Consider the following 20,024-nt stretch of genomic DNA (forward strand, 5'->3'; position numbering starts at 1 on the left):
GTGAACATATCTAACAAAGATTTTCATCCAAAAAACTATTAATATATATATATATATATATATATATATATATATATATATATATATATATATATATATATATATATATATATATATATATTATTAACAGTTTTTATACTATATTTCCCATAAGCCTCAGTCAATCAGTCAAGGGAATAAGTAAACATGGCGCGGTTATTTGTAGTTTATTACTGCGGACTAAGAGCCCGTCGTTAGGGTTTGAATCTCAGTGAAATGGTCATCTCTCCCCATTGCAACGTTTCACTGATAATATTATGTTTTATTAACGAGCTGATTATTTAAAAACATACTTTATAACATAATGCACTGTTTTATATGGCTTGAAAGGTAGTCCAACCACAAGGAGTTTTACGGGAGTCAACAGCCAATGACGATCCGACTGTTCAGAGGCGTCAAAATATAGGCGTATATTGTTTTAGCTTCCGACTGAAGAAAGCTTTCATATAAATAATATGTCTGCCTATCTATCTCTATTTTTTATACGTTCATTTATGTATTAAACTGAACCCTAACTGCCCGTGTAACTGCACAGCATTCATGCCTTATTTAGCTAAGGCAGATATAAAAAACTTTTTTTACTCTTTAAGCAAACGATTATTAAAAATGACGATATGTATTTTGTATTTGATAGTGCATAATGTGACAATGTGAAGAAATACAAATTAAATTATTATTATGTATTTTCTGTTATTAAGTATTAATTCCTTAACACCCACCTGAATTTCCATGTGGTTATGACACATTTTACAGTAGTAATCTTTAATTACTCTCTGCAATCAAAGTTCACTTCTATTGTGAATAAATGAAAGACAAATTTATAGTTATAAAATTGCATCAATTTTAGCAAGACATACTCTAATGCTTTACTTACCTTGAAGGATTCATACAGGATACAATTTGTTGCAAATATGGCTATTTTTATAGCAAATTTGGTTGGTTAACCAAATAGGAGAAAACTTCTATGATATATATGTATGTGTACAGACATAGAAACTGCTTGTAAACATTGAATATACAACTGTGCAAATACAATTCTATATCCAGTTTGGTGTTGATACTATAAAATAATTAATATAATTTAAATGCTTGATACAATTGTTGCACTTTATGTAATTGCATTAAATAAAACATTTAAGTGCTTTGAAAATGGAATTATGTTTTAGAATACAACATCAAATAAATGTCAATTATCCCAGTATGCAAATAAGCAGTCTGAACTTATTTATCAAACACAGTTAACTTTATTTGTGTTAAACATACACACCACTTATAATTCCAAAAAATAACAACAAAAGTAATAATTAATAACAAACATATACAATTTTATAAATTGTAGTGTATCTGAGTGGAACACTGTTATTGTAAATTATTATTATTATTAAATCTAACAAATATTAACAAATATTGCATGTGGATTAGCAACATGGCTTAACTGATAATAACTGTCCTAACAGAACTGTTTTAACAATGGTAAAAGCACTGCTTTATTTATTTATATATAAAATTTTTTACATGAAACTGTAGAATCACTAAGAAATTTACTTAAATATTACTGTTCAACAAATGATGATGGCTCCCAAGAGTCTTTCCACTTGATTCCACTATAACAGAAAAAAAAAAAAAAAAAGAAATACAATTTAAGTCATGCAAGTTCAATAAAAGTAGATTAAAACAGAGGCTGTAACCAATCAAAATGTATTGAAGTATAGCAAGAGTACATACCAGGATGTGCAGGGAGCCCATCTAACAAGGACTTCGAAGTTACCCTGTGCGAAAAAGCAAAAATTAGAAAACAATATTCTGCCCCCAAAAATAACATATGTGTAATGTAACATATCTAATGTCGATGATAAACTAAAACACTGAACTGTCTTTGAACAACACTGAACTGTCTTTAAACAATTAAACTGTGTTTGCATCATTGAATGATAATTTTCCTGTTTATCACCAAAAACTTGCTTTTAAACAATCTATAAAATGCTATAAATAAACAAATGCTATAAGAATAAAGGTAACAAATTTAATCTCTAGAATTAAAAAAGTTGTAAAACATTACATGAAACAAGCAAAACTGGGAAATTATTTATCAAAATCACTTACTCCTTTCATTCTGTTTTTCAATATCCTCTGGTATGGAAAGCTGTTGTTCTCCAGCTGTTCCATGCATTCTGATCAATTGTCTGTTATAAATGAAACAAACAAAAAAAGAGTACATTACAAAAGTAATAAATACATGGGATTTTACAATTATGTTATTACACCTTTAACACATACCAGCAAAACATCATATTTATGTACTAGATATTGGCCTTTTGATATACTTCACCTTTATGTTTCTTGTCTTTAATTTTTTTTGTTGACTCTAAAAAAAGATTAGATAGGTAAATTAATATGGGATAAAATGTTTTACATTCACAACTGTTTAAAAACTCTGGAAATACATTTGCCTTTTTTTCTTTTCGTTGAAGCAGTGGTAGGGTTAGAAGCAGTGGGGTCCAGCACAGGCACAGGGGCGGTGGGCTCCAGCACAGACACAGTGGGTTCCAGCACATGCACAGTCACGATTGGGTCAAGCACAGGCACAGTAGGATCCAGCACAGACACAGTGGGTTCCAGCACATGCCCAGTCACGATTGGGTTAAGCACAGGCACAGTAGGATCCAGCACAGACACAGCAGGGTCCAGCACGGGCACAGTGGGGTCCAGCAAAGGCACAGTCAAAACTGGGTCAAGCACAGGCACAATAGGGTCCAACACAGGCACAATAGGGTCCACCACAGGAGGTTCCAGCACATGCACAGGGGGGTCCAGCACAGGCACAGAGAGATCCAGCACATGCACAGGAGTGCTGGGTTCTTTTCGTTGAAGCAGTGGTGGGGTTAGGAGAAGGGGTCCAGCACAGGGGCGGTGTGTCAGGACACTGGCTTGATCTTTCTCTTTATTTCTCTCTCTCCCTGCTTTTCATTCTTGCAGCGTGCACTCAGCTGATCATTATTACGAATCAGTGCGCACACGGCTTGCTGCACCTGTTACTGGTCTCCATTAATTTCCTTGCTATTTAAGCTCTCCTTTTCCCACTTTCTGGTCGCTAGTGTGCTGGTCAAGCTATCTCGCTGCGTTATCTGATTCCTGTCATTGTCATGCATTACTTCATGTTCTGATTCTGTTTTTCTCTTCTGCCCAGTTTTTGCTCGGTTGCCTGTGTTTTTTCTGTTTCATTTTGGATTCTCCCCGGTGTAACAAATAAGATATTTTTTGTTTTTCTTCTGTTGAGCTCAACAAACAACCAAATGAACAGAGAAGGGTCTCATGACCTTAAGGTTAACTTTTTCCAAATTTCAGGAGGTAGAATATTGACTCTAGATAATCATGCTGACACTACAAACCTCAAATTAGTGCTTTGTAATCAGAAATAATGTGCAACTAGCTGAGAGTGGAGGTGGGCCTGATCAACTCACACTTCTCTCTTACCTATTAGGCCGACCTTTGGCCAGCACCCAAATTTTGACTGTAAAGGTGAGGGTTTCTTGCTGAAACATTGGAAGCTCAGCCGTGGGAAAAGCGCGCATCGCCCGGCATTCTCGGACACACGTGTTGGTTTTCCAATGTGACTGCAACGGGCTCCCCAGTCTTTGAAGAGGAAAATGATGGCACGTCTCTGAGGTTGTATACACTTGTATCAAATTGCTTGAAGTTTTCATTATCTGTCTTATATTCATGTAATCTCATCTTTATTTCACATTATAAGCCTTTTATGCAATTTTGTTGTATTTTGATTAATGATGTTAATGAGTATGATTCATGATTATTGAATATTATTGTGATAATTGATATCAGCTGTGTGTACCAGCAATAAACAGTTGAATTGCTTGATTAGTATGGTGTATGGATCATTATTGGTGCCTTCTCTTGTCGATTAGCACCACACTTGTCTCCCTTGCATAAACACATACCATACTAAAACCTTTTTGGTATGCTGAAACATTTTACATACTAAAATTTGGGGCATACTAAAACACCCCGGCCAGCCACCTACCTTCGACTTCGCCTGTCCGACGCTGAACTTGACTTTCCTCCGTTATCCCATCTGCCTCTTGATCGATGCTCGCCTGCCTGACCTCTCTTACGCCCGTCGATTTGGACACTGTTGCCGAGTTACCTTTCGCTCTCGCCGAGCGATCTCACCATTTTCATTTGAGTCACGAGCCTTGGCTCGTCATTGTTTTGAAGGGTTAATAAAATCCTTTTTGTGTTAACAGCATTTGCGTTTGGATCCGTCTCTCCGGGTGTGACACGGTGGGGTCCAGCACAGACACAGTGGGTTCCAGCACATGCACAGTCATGATTGGGTCAAGCACAGGCACAGTAGGATCCAGCACAGACACAGCGGGGTCCAGCACAGGCACAGTGGGGTCCAGCACAGACACAGGAGCAGTGGTGGGGTCCAGCACAGGCACAGGAGAGGTGACGCTAAAGCTATCTGAGGCAGCTCCTTTCTTTTTTCTGTAAATGAACTTTAAAATTTAATAACAACATGTTAAATAGGAATCATTAAAGAATAATAGTTCACAATTATTAGGAAACTATGTGAGAAGTAATGCAGGATGAATAAGAACCTCTACAGCTAGTTTATAATATGACAATCTTCAAAGAATTATCGATAAAACCTTTTTATTATACTTTGGCATTATACTTATACTTCATTATTACTTGTTATTATCTAGTTTATTATTAGCATGTATATTATTACAGTAATGTTAATTTATTACTATTTGAAAATTGGATATTATACATGAACATATTCTACCACTGTAATCCAAGTTTAACAACTACTACTACCTTAACAACTACCTCATTAATTTAACAACTACAATCTTATTAATAAGCACTAATAAAAAAGACAATAAATTTAAAGTTGTAGTTAACAGTTAGTTAACAGTGAGAACTGGTCTCTAAAATAAATTATGATTAAATAACCAAACTGAAAAGTGAATGCAAGGCAAGAAAACTTCTACAAACTTTTCAATACAGCTTCGTAGACAATCTTCAATCTCTGGAAGAGATCGTCATCTAAAACATGGTCTCCACCAAATATGACATCAGCCACAATGGTTTGTTCCATGTTTTTCCCAAGAAGCAATATTGGGTGGATGTTAAGAGCAGCTAACTTGTCAAGCTGAAATATTAAGTAAAAAATGCACAAAGAGATTGCTATTAGATAATTTCATCAATGTTTTTTAACAAAAATTTTACAAAATTACCTCTTCTTGTTTTTCATGAAAAATTTCCGCTCAGTGTATTATATAATATTTTGTATTACATTTAACATAATACTGACATTTATGAATGTCAGAAAATCTCACATAAATAACAAAGATTCTAAACATTTTACATTATATTAATATTATTCAGTAAAAAATGTTCCCATATCAATGCACACCTAGGGTTAAACACTTACCAAATGATAACTGCTGTTAACAACTTTAGCTTTGTTGCTGTTTTTTTTTAACTGAGGCTGCCTATTTTGTTTTATTTAATTAAAATTTGTCCCTTGCTTTTTGTAATTTTGCCTTGTAAGGCTGGCAAGTCCCACAAGAAGGACATGTTTTACATGCCACACTTATTGTGGCCTTGCAGCTAATGCATGTCTTTTTGGTACTCCCAGGCATCCCTGCAAAGAAAAAAGGGCCAAGATATTATACACAGCACATACACACATTACAATGCCACAATTTACACATTTCTTATTTGCTGGATTTTGTCTTAGCTCATGTAATCAGACTTGTAACAGTCATATTAAAACCACTCTTGTGCAAACAGAAATTTCACTGGATAATAACTACTACACCGGCAAAATGAATGCTTTTAAATTGCATTTCCTTCAGAACACTAAACATTCTTTTAAGTGACATTATACAATTTTTATAAACAAAAATGACAATAACATTTTACAATTCTATTAGTTAATGTTAGTTAATGCATTATTTAACACACATTTACAATGAACAATCTGTTACATTTTTTAAAAATTATGTCACCTAAACAAATTATTGTTTTAATTAGGACATCAGCTAATATTAACTTCACTCAGCATCACAATTGTTGTTAATGTTCTAATGCCTCTTTACATCATTGTTTACTTGCACACACCAATATTACTGTTTGTAGATTGTGTGACATGAGCTAATAATTGTAATAACACATTTATTTAGAAATGCAAAATCTTTGTTTATGTAAACTGACAAATTTATAAATGTATAAGTTATTGAATTAGTTAACATGAACAAATAATGTACAAGACTTACTTATGTACATACTAATGCATGCTAATTGATAAATTTTTGGACACATTCAAAGTCCCCGATCAAACTCAAAGACAAAGAAGTTCTAAATGGAACCTTTTTTGGTGTTAAAGTGGACGCCTCAGCTTCAACTTGCATGTTGTTCATGTTGTGGACTTTTTATTAACATGATTTATCACTATAAACATTTGTTAAGGGAATTAGGAATTGTAAAGTGTACATTGCTCCAAAATTATCAAATGTGTTACTAAGAATTTTTCATTATTTATGTTTACTAACACATTACATATTAATGTATTAAAGAGCCCATTAATATATGTTTAGATAACATTAAAATTAGCATTTTTTAGTAGTTTATTGTTCATTGTTAGCTCATATTAAGTTCATAAATGCATTAGTGTATGTGTAAGCAAACATTAATTAAGCTGTTGATGTGAAAATATGGTAAAGTTAACATTACCACAAATTATGTGATGATAAATTAAATTATTGCTCACCATTTGTTGATATTAACTAATGCATTTACTAACAAATCAATATATGTTTAGTTAACATGTTACATACTGTTTAACAAATGCTTAACTAATTAATTAGATAATTAAATAATGCAATAAGGTTTCATAAGATACTAAAACTTGTTAGTACACAACACGTTTGCTTAGTTTTACAGTATGCAATTACACAAATTCAATAATTGCCAGCATGATTATGATCTATCTACATATGATCTTATGTCTTGACTAAATAAACTAGACACATTAAATACACTATAACATTAATAAAACATAGATAAAACGGAGGCATGCATAAAAATATATTTTAAAGCAGTGCACGTACGGTACATGAAAAATTATTACCTGTGATCACGTTGTTTCTGCATTATCCAGCTCTTCGACGCATGATGTATACGTCATCATCCCAATTCGCTCGCCCCTGTTCTCAAATTAATTAAAATCTTAATTAATCAAAAATGTTTTAAAAGTCTATGGTGTAACGTTAACTCGCCCTTTGAAACGGATTAAAATAAAAAAGGGTTGCCGTTATAACCGTTACTGTTTCAAATGCTTTTAATTAATGCAAATTTAAATCAAGTTGGAATTAAACACTAGTTATTAATTTGTTAGACTCAAAACGTTATGCTTTAAATCGCTCAAAATAATCTTGAACTTATTGTCATTCCAAATGAAAAAAAACAAATTAAACAGGCAAGTTTAAATATTACACATTTGTTAAGAAGAAAACTAGAAAAAAATTAGCATTTCAATCTTATGGTCTTATAATTCATATTTTGATCACCATTCGAAGCAAGTAGGCTATCTAGAAATCCTGTACGTTTCAGGAGTACATAAAACCACCTGACTGAAATGTAACTGTGCTACGTTTTATCTATATTATTACTTCGTGCTTTCATCATATTATTTGAAATAAGATAGACTTACATTTGCGGTGTCATTCCCGGTAATGTGAGAAAAGAACAAAAGATGCACATACAAAGCAATATTTTATGGCCGTTTAATAATAATTTTGTGCTGTTTGGTACGTAATCAACATAGCACGGCGGTTTATATCCCGAGTATATCCCAGCAAATTAGATTGATTGTTGAAATGCCACATGTTTTTCCTCACTCACTTAATACACATTAAAATCAGTGTGCACTGAGAAGATCGAACCTTAATTTCCTTGTTTTTATGTTTAATAAACAAGCATGACCTGAGTTTTAATACCACTTAGCACCTCTAGGGAATGATTTTTTTTTAAAAGTGCAGGGAAGTGTACCTATTTGTTCGTATTTCTAGTTCTTTAGAAATGTAGTCAGCCTTACATTTTTGTAATGAGCCTGGGTTGTTTAAATTTGTAAAGAAAGCATCACGTTTTTTATGACGATATGTGAATGGCCCCATTAAGAGTTAACCAGACAGATACTGTACAAGCTGTGCAAAATTAAATGCATATTTTGCAAGCTACAGAAAACAAGGAGTTAACCATATTAATCACACTTACAGGTTGTAAATTGGAGAAAGAACAAACAGGTCCATATGAACTACGTACTGCCAAATACGTATTATAGTTTATGGTGGTTTTCTTCCTTTGACAATCGGCTGATGAATCCATTGTTGCAGGGTAGGTTATTGTATTAATCATCAGAAAAATGACAAGAACAAACACACCACATGGCGTGGATATCTTGTGATTTTGTTTGAAAATTAACTATTTAATACACACAACTGTTTCTTTGGCCATCTTTCTATGATAATCATTCATCTTCGCATCATGATCAATCCAACCCCCCGCACACCACTAGTTTTTGAAGGGAAGGGCGGGTTCATGTTTTTTAACAAACAAAATTTGAACCCAAGGCGATTCATATATTGTACTCTGAGTCAACTCTTCATCAATTAGTAGTTTTAAACATGACACACTTTCAGATTTAAACCTCTTTAAGCTGGATGTTTTTATTCACTTAGAGCTGCTTTACACAGTGCATGGAAGGTCATTTTCAAAACCCCATAATAGGGGTTCTTTCATATTGATTTCTCTTGGATTAATAATTTGTAAAACTGTACTAACAAACAAAAAATAATAAAAAGTTGCCAAATAATAGAAAATATTATTTTAAATAATGAGTTAAGAAGCTACCTTCTACCTGTCCTCAGCCAGAGGTGTACACATTTCTGTATACTGTACATGCTTATAAGGTACAACTTGGAATTGGCATCATTTCAAAGCAGGAGCTTAGCAAATGGTCATAAAGGCTACTAAACACTTGTATATTCTTTCTAAAGTATGGATGCAAAATACAGCCATTTAAATATTTGAAATTCAGTATTCACTGTGGCAGATCATCTGAACATTGGCTGATTATAACATGGGTGAGTTTTAATTATCCAATATGAAATACAGCAAATGCAATAGTTCGCTTTTAAATATTCATAATGTATATGCACTTTACATTTTAATTCAGTGCATAATTAATGCAAACTTAAATTTTTGTGGGTCTCTGTAACTTTGTTCACTCTCAATGACATTCATGTCCACATCTTGCTTGTAGGTGTTTCCATACATACTTGACTGACGCTTTACATTGCTTTCAGTTTCTGGTCTGTTGAAAGAAAATAATTCCAGTCTTTTAGGACACCATTAAAAATTGAGTAGATAAAATTATATGTTAAAATCACAATGAAACAAACAAATTATTAATGAACAAAAAAATTTACTAAATAAATGAATAATTTAATTCCTTAAAATGACTCATTCTGAAACTCTTGCAACCTAAGAAAATTAACAATATATATGTTTTGAATATACTTTATATTAAGTAAAACAGGTTAAAATGTGTATATATTTAAGGAAACATACCCAAGTCTTTTTCCCATAACAGTTTGAAGAAATTTTCTGGCAGATATTTGACCAAGAACTTTTCTGTAGCTGTTAGTAAAGATGGCATCAGCATGTCTTCCAAACCTAGAAACAGTGTTTAAAAAAATATGGTTGTGACAAAGTTAAATGTGTAGGAATATTTTTGGTTTGTTTCAAATATTAACATGGAAATTTGTATTGACATTAATACTAATGTTGCAATTTAGATTACTCCTCACAAAGGGTGAATTTGAGCACAAGATCACATCATGACAGTGCTTCAATTCAATTCACTAAACTTTGTCTGTCCCACAGGGGTAAGAAAATTGACTTTTTTTCATGTGATAAATCCCTGATCCTTTAAATTTTTACCTAGTATAAATAGTTTTGATGTTTTAAAATATTTATCAAGCAACTTCTCTAACACAATTAAAAAAAGATACTTCATTAAAATGAAGTGTATATAATATATATATGTTATAACGATAAAAAAGTATCAATTCTGTGTTAGGAACTGATTGGAAACAAAGGAAATACATTTCAATGCATGACCTATAATGTATTTATTACTCTAATACTGTACAAATGTTAACTTAAAAGCGTAAAATTGTTAGTTTATTTTTTTATTCTTTGCTGTATTAGATTGAAAGACCAGAGAAGTAAAGTTCACCATGGTCAGAAGTGAACAAAAGACCCTAACCCCATTTCAATGCCAGATTTATATAGGAATGTGTCTCTCTTGTTTACCTGTTATGAACCAAAACGAAAAGGAAATAAAAAATACAATTTTACAAATTTAAGTAAGTAGATGTAATGTACAGATATACAGATATTCGTGTAAATGTAAGGAGTAAAATTAAAAGTTGTGTGAAAAATAAATAAGTAAGTATAGTATAAGTACAGTAACAAAGTATTTATACTTTGTTACTTCCCATCTCTGAAAACCACTAGCTGTGTTGTTTGCTTTAGACTTATAGCAGACATTTTTTTTTTTTTTTGAGGGGGTGTTAAAGACCATACATTTCACCTGTACACAAGAAAGATAAAAGAACAGCCATGCTATGGTTTATTCATCACAGCAACATGCTTGTTGCTCATGTGCTGGCACTTGCATTGTTGGTGCTTCATGTTGAGCTGATGCTTCCCCAGAGCAAATATATATAGTGGCAAGAAGAGGAATCAAACACAGCACATAGGCTGTGGTTATTTAAACAAAAGCCCCAGAGGATGTTTTATTTACAAAGTGATCCAAATGGTGAGTGCAGTAAAAAGGTAAGTAGGGAGGCTTCTGGATGGTGAGTTGGGGTATTCTTTGGAGAGCGAAAGGCAGAGAAATATTAGTGTCAGGACAATGCTGCGGTCACACTAGTGTTAGTGCGTGCAAAATTCTGGCGCTGCAAAAAGGGTCGCGATTAAACAAGATGATTATACAATCAAAAAAGCAAGCATTTGGTCCATGTTTTACATTTTTGTCCAGAGAGGTCATGCATTTTCGGTCTGACAAAGTCACGTACATATGAATGAAAATCAGTGTGACCGCAACTTAAGTTGGGAGTTTGTAGCTCACTAAGTCTTTGCTAGGTTGCGCTTATATCCTCCCCCTTTGACTTGTCCTTAGGCACTGGTGGTTGGTGCTGACGAGGTGAGTCCAGGTGATGAGAAAATGGCTCTCTGACATTGGAAAGGAATACATATAAATAGAGGAAAACATATAAATATAGGAGAATATATATATATATATATATATATATATATATATATATATATATATATATATATATATATATATATATATATATCTTAGTGCATGTGCTGGGAGTGTTGGGTTTGAGTGAGAATTATCACAAAGTGAAGGGTGGTGGTTTCCTTCTGTCAGTCAGATGCAGTGTTGGGGAAGGTTACTTGAATGTAATGCATTACAATATTGAGTTACTCCTCAAAAAAGTAAGTAATTGCGTTACTTAGTTACTTTTTATGTTGAGTAATGTGCTACCTTACTTTTGAGTTACTTTTGCATAAAATTTCTGACCTGGCTGTGGCTTGATTTCTTTCAGAACCTGCAGGTTTTTTTTTAAACAGAGGAGCTCTGGAATTAACACACTGTATAACCTTCATTTACCTTTAAAAACACATAAAAAAGCAATGTAGGATAGTGTTATCTTCGAAAACTTCCTGACCCCATAGCTATACTTGCCATACTCGCATTACATTTTTAAAAAAGTAACTCAAATAATCATTCATTCATTCATTATTTCCCCTTTGGCTTAGTCCCTTTATTTAACAGGGGTCACCACAGCATGACCTGCCAACCTATTCACCATGTTAATGATGGATAAGATAATTCCTTAAAGATTTATCTTATATAAGATACCCTTCCATCCACAACTTAGCACTGGAAAACGCCCATACACTCTCGCATTCACATACATACACTACGGTGTACCAACTTAGCTTATTCAATTCACCTATACCGCATGACTTTGAACTTTGGTGGAAAAGGGAGCACCAGGAGGAAAGCCATGCCAACACGGGGAGAACATGCAAACTCCACACAGAAATGCCAACTGACCCAAGTGGAGCTGCTAACCACTGAGCCACTGTGCTGCCACAACTCAAATAATATTACTTAATTTTTAAAAGTAATGTGTTACTTTAGTTACTTAGAAAGTAATATTATTACATAACTTGCTTTACTTGTAATGTGTTACCCCTAACACTGGTCAGTTGTATGATGCCAAATAGGGTGAACGTGGAAAATGTGCTAATTGTAATAGGAGTTAAAAACATTTATTCGTCTTCACGTATAAAAAGCGGTTAGTTTATTTGTGAAGGAAAACAGTCAAGTGAATTATCTTAAAAGCAGCAGAATAGTGGTAAGCAGAGACTTTATCAATTTAGTTTTTGCCTCTGGTTATTATGCTCACTTAAACCAATTGGGTTGTTAAGGTAAACCCAACTATTTGGGTTACATAAATAACTAATTTGTTGGGTTATTATTATTGTTATGATTTTAAAAATTAACAACATTACTGCGATAGAGCTTAAATAAACTTTATAACGCAAAAACATCACGTATGCATATTAATACAGCTGTTCTGTGTCAGTTAAATCAGTTGAATGTTGAAATTCAAAAATTTTAACCCAACTGTTTGAGTTTTAAACAAATAACCCAATAAAGGTTCAAAATAACCCAACAGAGCACCAAATATTTCTAACTCAACCATTAGGTTAAATTAATAACCCACCGTTTTTTAGAGTGTAGTAATGTTAAAATATGCCTCATTCATTCAAAACAATGAGGCAGATGCGATATGGGAAGTTGACTAGCTTGATTAAAAAAAGTTCCTTTAAGATGTAAACATGAGTTTTGTAAACGTGTTGTCCTTTAGAAGACAGGTCTTTATGTTCTGAAATGAGCAAGAATAAGATTTATTAGAATTAGTCTATTAGAGTTCTTTTTTTTTAAACCTTAAAGGGGTGGTCCAGAATGTAATTTTAAGGCTTGGTTGTGTTTATAAGATGCAAAGCAATGTGTGCTTATGTTTCACTTGAAGGAAATCGCGTAATTTTTTCATATATCTCACTTTGATTATACACAGCTACTCAGCTAACATGAAAATGACTGTCATATTTCCTAGTTCCTCTAAAAGACCCGCCCTTAAGTGACTCTGATTGGTCATCGTTATAATGTGCTGCTATTGGCGGATCGGCTCCACGTCACGCCCGTAAAAGCATGCACTTTTCTGCTGTGTAAACATGCAGTGAACCTCGCGCCCGCTCTCTAAAAGAAAATTTGACAAGTGTCTGTATCTAACGATTGAAAATGTCTATGTGTGTGTGAATGTGTGAACTTTCTATAACAAGCGCATGTGTGCGGGACTTTCTTTTTCTCTGATGCTCGGATTAAGTTATTTTCCGTAATATATCATAAAAGAAGAATAAAGCACAAGATGTGGGATGCTGCTACTACTGTACCTGTTGAGCCTTGAATTATTATTCTGCTGCGATCACGAGTCGTGTAAGCTAATCTGTATTTTTTTGAACTCTATGCGTTACATGACGTCTTTCACGAGTATCCGGAATATGCATGTATATGTAATATGAACCATCCACATATCTTTTGCGACTTCATTATCTGAGATGTGAAACACATGGAAAAGCTGCCTGAAGACAATCAGTGCAGCCGTGCGCGCATACACATAAGAGACCGTGCTGGTGGAGTGAGTGTGTGTGTGTGTGTTTACAGGAGTTTGGCTGATAACTATGAATTTGTAGCAAAAATGTTTGCCCGCAAAGCAGCATTTCGCATTGTTTACATCATTGCTACAGCATACCGTTAAGGTTAGACACTGTACATGTCATGATCAAATTTAACAAATAAAAACACTTACTTGTAGCTTACAACTTCTGTTTTGAGGAGATTTTAGCCGAATCCAGCACTGAACTGGGAGAGATTCTGGAGCTGTTTTGTCAAATCATGCTTGCTGTGCATTTTATAATTCTCTGGAACATAATTAATATTGAACTAAAGGCACTTCTGTCTTTGTGTCGTGTCCTTTGGAAGCCCAAATACAGAAGCAAACGAAGCTCTGTGGAAACAGCCGTGTTTAGACGCATTTTTAGCTTCATCTCTGCTATAACGTTACAGCGCCTCTAGCCACGGCCCTTACCTGCATGCGCAGTGTGGGATGTGCAGTAATGAACTTTTGTGATCTCACAGGGGGCGGAAGTATTTTTTTGTAGTCCCCAAAATTTGTTCATTGTAGGCTTTGCTAAGCTAACTCTGTAAAAACCAAGGTCTCCCTTTGCATTGAACTTAGAACTTTTTACAATCAGAGATGTTGTTTATGTTCACACAGCTACATTACACATCAACTAAAGTTTAAAATATGAGATCGTAGTGGACCACCCCTTTAAAAATAAACTAGTCAAGCAAAATTTGATGGCCTACCTCATGTCAATGAAGAACAGAAAAAAGTTCTGCATGATTTAATTACATTTCACAGAAGCTATGATGCTGTGTTCACGCGAGACCCAGAACATGCAGATAAATCACACTATTTGCTCGTAAATAGCCACATAAACATTTGAGTTTACTCACTACATCCATGCGTCAAATTCACTTCAGAACTGATGCGGATTCGCGTGATGGGCAGGGCTTCTGTCTGCCAGTGACTCTAGCTTCATTGCTTAATGGCTAACATGGATTTTATCAAGAAAGTAACAGTGTAAATCACTCACATTTGACACTTCTTCCGCGTCTGGTGTAAACACAGTATGAGGCAGCTTTCTAACTATTAACGAAGAAACAATAAAATAAAAAAATAAAAAATCAAGGAAATATCAAAACTGTTGAAAATAAAAGCAAAGAAATTTAATTAAATTTAACTTAACGAGATAAAAACAGCAAGAAATAAAACCAATAAAAGAAGACTACTTAAAGCTGGTATTAAAAAAAAAAAACAATATAAAGAACATGTTACAATGAGAATGTTTATATGGACACCAATAATCCAATTGTAGTACGATCAAGACAATATTGTGATTAAAAGTTGACCATATAAACAGTGTTTTTTTAATGACCTTAAATAATAGAACAGTAATCAGATTAAGACGTGGAGTATGCTGATTTTAGTCGCATTAATTAAGTGTGGTACAGACATGTAAACACTGTAATTAAACTATTACCATCATGTTGGACTTTTGGCAGTGTTTTGTGAAAGGAAATTGCACACACATGACCGTTTGACACTATTATCTGCATTTACCATATCAGCAGTACCCCCGCTCTCTATACACAGAGTACGCAGGCTGCGTAGGGCCTCAACTCCAGAGGGGGGCACCATCTCGGCTGCTCAAAAAAAGTATTGATATTTATTTTATATTAATAACAACATAAACTGAGTGTAAATAACATATATATTGATAATAAGTTGTTAAATACATTTAAAAAATCATTTTATGACGGACGCATAAACAAACATGTGACGTAATTTTTTTTGTGCGCGGCTATGCGCGTGGCGAGGCCCGGTCCATTTATCGTTGCGGCTGCCAGCGGCATATAATTATAATGGATGCAAGTTGCAGGTCTATGCCCGGTATAAGACAACAGCAGTCTGAAGCCGAGAAGAGGAATAAAGTACAAGATGAATCACGTGCATCACTTTCAGGTAAGTTCCACGAATCTGGAAAACTTATTTTTGGTTGTTCAAGTAAACTAGTGAGGCTAACATTTAAAATTCGCCACAACTGCTATGCATTGTGCTTTAGACAGGACATGTTCTCTGACTTTTCGCGTTTGCCCCTCTTCCCCATGTTGCTGATAATTACACAAACTCAATTATTGTTGTTAACTTGTGCAATACTCTACAATTCTGCTTGCACACCAGCTACTGTACATACACATGCACTGCACAATTATTTCACTCTTATGCATTATTATTATGTAGTTATTATGCTATATAAACATAGCAATGTTTTCCCTTCTGGGGATTCAGTTGGAGTTTGATCACTGTGGAATCTTTTGTTGATCTCTTGAGCTGGTTGCTCCAAGATGGTGTTGTTTACCTTGGAGGTACCACTGGATTACCACAAGCTTGTGCCCTTTTGGTTTGCAAATGAGGTGGACTGGTTCCACAACATCTCCTGATGACACACAGGTGAGTGCTGTTCAGGAGACACATTCCACCTTCTGGGAGTTAGTTTAGCTATGCCTGGGCATTTGGGCACCCTCAAGGCCCAGATCTTGACTTGACTTGAGTGTTGAAGACATAAACAACAGGGATTTTAGGTCTCTTTTCTGAAGTAATTTTTTTGTTTGACGTAGGCCTGTGACAAATTTTGCAGTTGCTGAGCGTTCATTATGTGGGGGTATGTTTGAACCCCAAGAAGGTGGTTTACCCCAGGATGGAGGTTTCTCAGGAAGAAAATTTTGAAGTTTAGGTTCTCTTCCATCTCAGGTTCATTGCAAGTGCCGAAGTAGGCTCGTCTGAGTCTGCTGTAATAGGTTTGAGAAGAGTCATGGTGACCTTGTTTCATCTCCAGGACATTTAGAAGTCATTGTTTAGACTCTGGGACTTCAAACTCTCTGATGAGGGCTTCTAGGAGCAGAGGGTAGTCAGTCTTTGTGTGAGCAGGCTCACGGTCAAGGAAGCTGTGCACAGGGCTAGAGGCTGCTTAGAGGAAATACCGTTTATCTTTGTCAGTAAAATTGGGTCTGTCCAGGTAAAAGTCAATGTCTTGCAAATTTAGTGTGAACTTGTGCCCAGGTTTTTGACTACCATGTTAAGGTCTCCGAGGTCCAGGCCACATGGTGATATATGGCTGGCTGGAGCAAAAGTAGCTGGTGAGAGTTTTAGCATTGACCCTTCAGCTTGTCAGTTCATGTGCATGTGTGAGTTCATCTTTAATGCTGTCTGACTCTTCTTTGATAAAGTCCAGTTGCTGTGTTAGTTATTTTTTGCTTCAAACAGGTGAATTTCAAGGGCTGTTTCTGCTGTTCCTGTCTTTGGAGCCAGCATTTACCTCTGTCAGATTCTGCCACACCGGTCTTGTTAATTCTTCTTTTGGTGGCAGAGTGCAGACACTAGTAATGCCCTGTCTTCTATGTTTTGCTCGGCTTAAGTTTTCCCAGGTAGAGTACTTACTTTCTGTTATTGTGTGTAATATGTATGAGCACCATCTTAACACAGCAACTGGACTTTATCAAAGAAGAGTCATGAGGCCATGAGATCTTAGCGTGTATTCCAGCGTATAGACTGGAAGTTTGTACCTGGGAGTGCCTCATTACATCTCTGAGTGTGCTGCATTAATGCATGAGTAAGGCTTGGTTCAAACCAATCAGTGCGCTCTATCGTGCAACTTCATTAGTTTTCGTTAATGTTACATTAGTGTTCATTAATGTTACAGTGCTCAGACGGCTAAGAGAAGCCACGTTGTGTTGCCAAAACAAGCGTGCAGTGTTGCTTTTATAATTTGCTGCAGTGAAGGTTTTGTTTTCATTTTCTCTCTATGAGAGCGCATCTGGACTCACATGTGGATTACAGTGCATGTGACGCTCTAAAACAATACGTGTCTAAGGAACATTGTTTACCCGAGAGCTTTTCTCATCTGGAAATGGTGGGATCCGGGTTTTGCTGCTTAATAAAGACGCGGCTTTAGTTACTGTTGATTTCTTTAACAGTATTATAAAACTTTTTTTTTTCTTTTGACTGATGTCTTTACAGATTTGGTAAGTGAGCAACCAGTGGTCTTTGTTTATTCAGATGGCAAAGTTAATTTGCATCGAACTAAGTATTACACCGAGTTAGCACTACAATCAAACTTACTGTTGTGTAGGATTTTCAACGTATTTTGTGAAAGGAATAACACACACACGGCTTTCTGACGCTACCTGCTGAGTGCATCTAAGTTTCTGGGAAATGCAGAGGTTTTTTTTCTCTCATTCGCCATGCGGCATCAAACATTGCATAAAAAATACACGCTTAGAGCAGTTCCTCAAATCAAATATCTTGTTTGTCATGATGGGCATTCCCTGAATGAGAGCCAAACTGCAGTTAAAGTCCACCATTTAATAATTTGGCAAATAATTTGGTTACTGATGTCCAAGTAAACACAGTTACCGTCCTTCTCCCCAGTGAGTGTTTTGACTCATCAAAAAAATCAGTGAGTGCCCAAATCGACACTCCCATTTTTGTGCAATTTTTTTACAGACCCTCCCTCTTTTACTCCTCCAACACTTCCCCCTAAACAGAGCTGGACACGCCCGAAATAAGGGGGTTTTATGGTCTTTTAAGGATAAAAACTTGATTGTGAATGTATATAAAAAAACATTAATCAAATTGATAATGACATAATTAGTAATTTTGATTTTATCAATAAACTTAATTAAGAGCTCCTATAATTAAAAGAATCAATTATTGTTATTGAAATAGGAAAGCCAAACAAAAATTGACTAGTAATGAAATTAAAATTTCAAAACAGTAATAGTGTTGGATAAGACTTAGGGTGCTTTCACAATTGGTTCAATTGCCTGGAATGTACCCTAGTATGATTATCCCCCCCTTGCCACCCTCTTGGTTGGTTTGTCTTTTTTGCTTCTGAACCTTAGTACGCTTGCATCATCGAGCTGCTGTTTTGTTTATGGCTGTTGCTAGGTGACAGTCACAAAAGCAAAGCGCCAAAATGAAAAGACCTCCGCACATCCTGGTCGATTTGCTTTTACTGAATCTTATAGATTTGGACATACAAAAAGCGACTCGCGTCCATCTGCCACAAAATTATTATAAACATTCAGAACATTAAACAGTGTCTGCAGAAGCTGTTTTTGTAGGAGGCAAGCAGACATCACTGTGTATCACTGTGTTTGCCCTGGCTCAGACACACACACACAGACACAAATGAATGTTATGAAAGCGATAGTTTGTTGTTCAGTTGACGGTTCACTTCCATTATTTGGTATGATTGCATTCATAGCAGAAGTGAACTGTACCAGAGTTCGCATGAACCATACCCCAGAAATCCTTTTTCAGGCAGACTTGGGTATGGCTCAGGGGTGCGCACCTTAGGTCAGAAGACATGTTCACACTAGCTAAACATACCGTACCACCATACTATCAAACAGATCCTGGTGCGGACCAAAAGTGCTAGTGTGAAAGCACCCTAACACTCTGAGGTTGTCATTAAAGTCATAAACACAATTATGATTTACTTAATCAGCAAGCATTACTGTACCAAATTCCCCCTATCGCGCATGAGCGAGAGAGACTTTTCTAGACAGGCTTGGCGCATGCACGTTTATTCAGTTCAGTCGTACATTGCAGAGCATGACAGCACAGAGTCGCCGTTACTCTGTTTATACTTTACTCTGTTACATGCTCAAAAAATATATCCTTTATTGTGTGGTATCACTGTGCGCGTATAAAACTGTAAGTAATTATCGTTCTTATCATTGTAGAAGTATTTATAATGTATCTGGTATAATTGGGTCTAATTTACCTCAGAAAATTTAACCCCAGTGTATTTAATTGTTTATCACATGTCTGTCTTCTTTCACTACTTTTAACAGTTTCAGTTTCAACGAGGATATTGTAACAATTGCTGTATGTGGACAACTGGAGCTATTATAACCTACCTAAACTGTTTAATTAAGCTAAAATGACTAGCAGGGTGCTAGCATCTACAGCGTATAATTTAATTTCCTCACGTGTTAAGCACTCATGTCCCATACACCGCACGACTCTGAGTGTCTCTGTTTGCAGCTGTCTGGCAGAATAAGCAGGTAGGAGGCAGCGTTGTCAAATCACCTTTTATTCTGAGCTCCA

At 35.3% G+C, this 20,024-nt stretch overlaps 1 protein-coding gene and 1 long non-coding RNA gene across 2 annotated transcripts in view; both read right to left on the reverse strand.

Moving 5' to 3' along the window:
• Positions 1-1,260: 1,260 nt before the first annotated feature.
• On the reverse strand, positions 1,261-6,780 carry LOC110438909 (uncharacterized). The gene is made up of 6 exons (XR_015502591.1): positions 5,501-6,780; positions 5,062-5,218; positions 4,079-4,556; positions 2,143-2,222; positions 1,765-1,808; positions 1,261-1,643 (listed from the first exon to the last, which is right to left on the reverse strand). It is a non-coding gene; the product is annotated as an uncharacterized LOC110438909 (long non-coding RNA).
• A 1,989-nt stretch (positions 6,781-8,769) lies between these two features.
• Positions 8,770-20,024, reverse strand: part of ghrh (growth hormone releasing hormone) — a 107,699-nt gene continuing 96,444 nt past the window's right edge. The window contains 2 exon segments of the mRNA NM_001080092.1: positions 8,770-9,445; positions 9,703-9,807. Of these exon segments, the coding sequence (NP_001073561.1) occupies positions 9,304-9,445; positions 9,703-9,807 (247 nt within the window). The 3' untranslated portion in view covers positions 8,770-9,303.

The sequence above is a fragment of the Danio rerio genome, chromosome 11, assembly GCF_052040795.2.
Source record: "Danio rerio strain M-AB ecotype USA chromosome 11, GRCz13ab, whole genome shotgun sequence".
Classification (NCBI taxonomy): domain Eukaryota; kingdom Metazoa; phylum Chordata; class Actinopteri; order Cypriniformes; family Danionidae; genus Danio; species Danio rerio.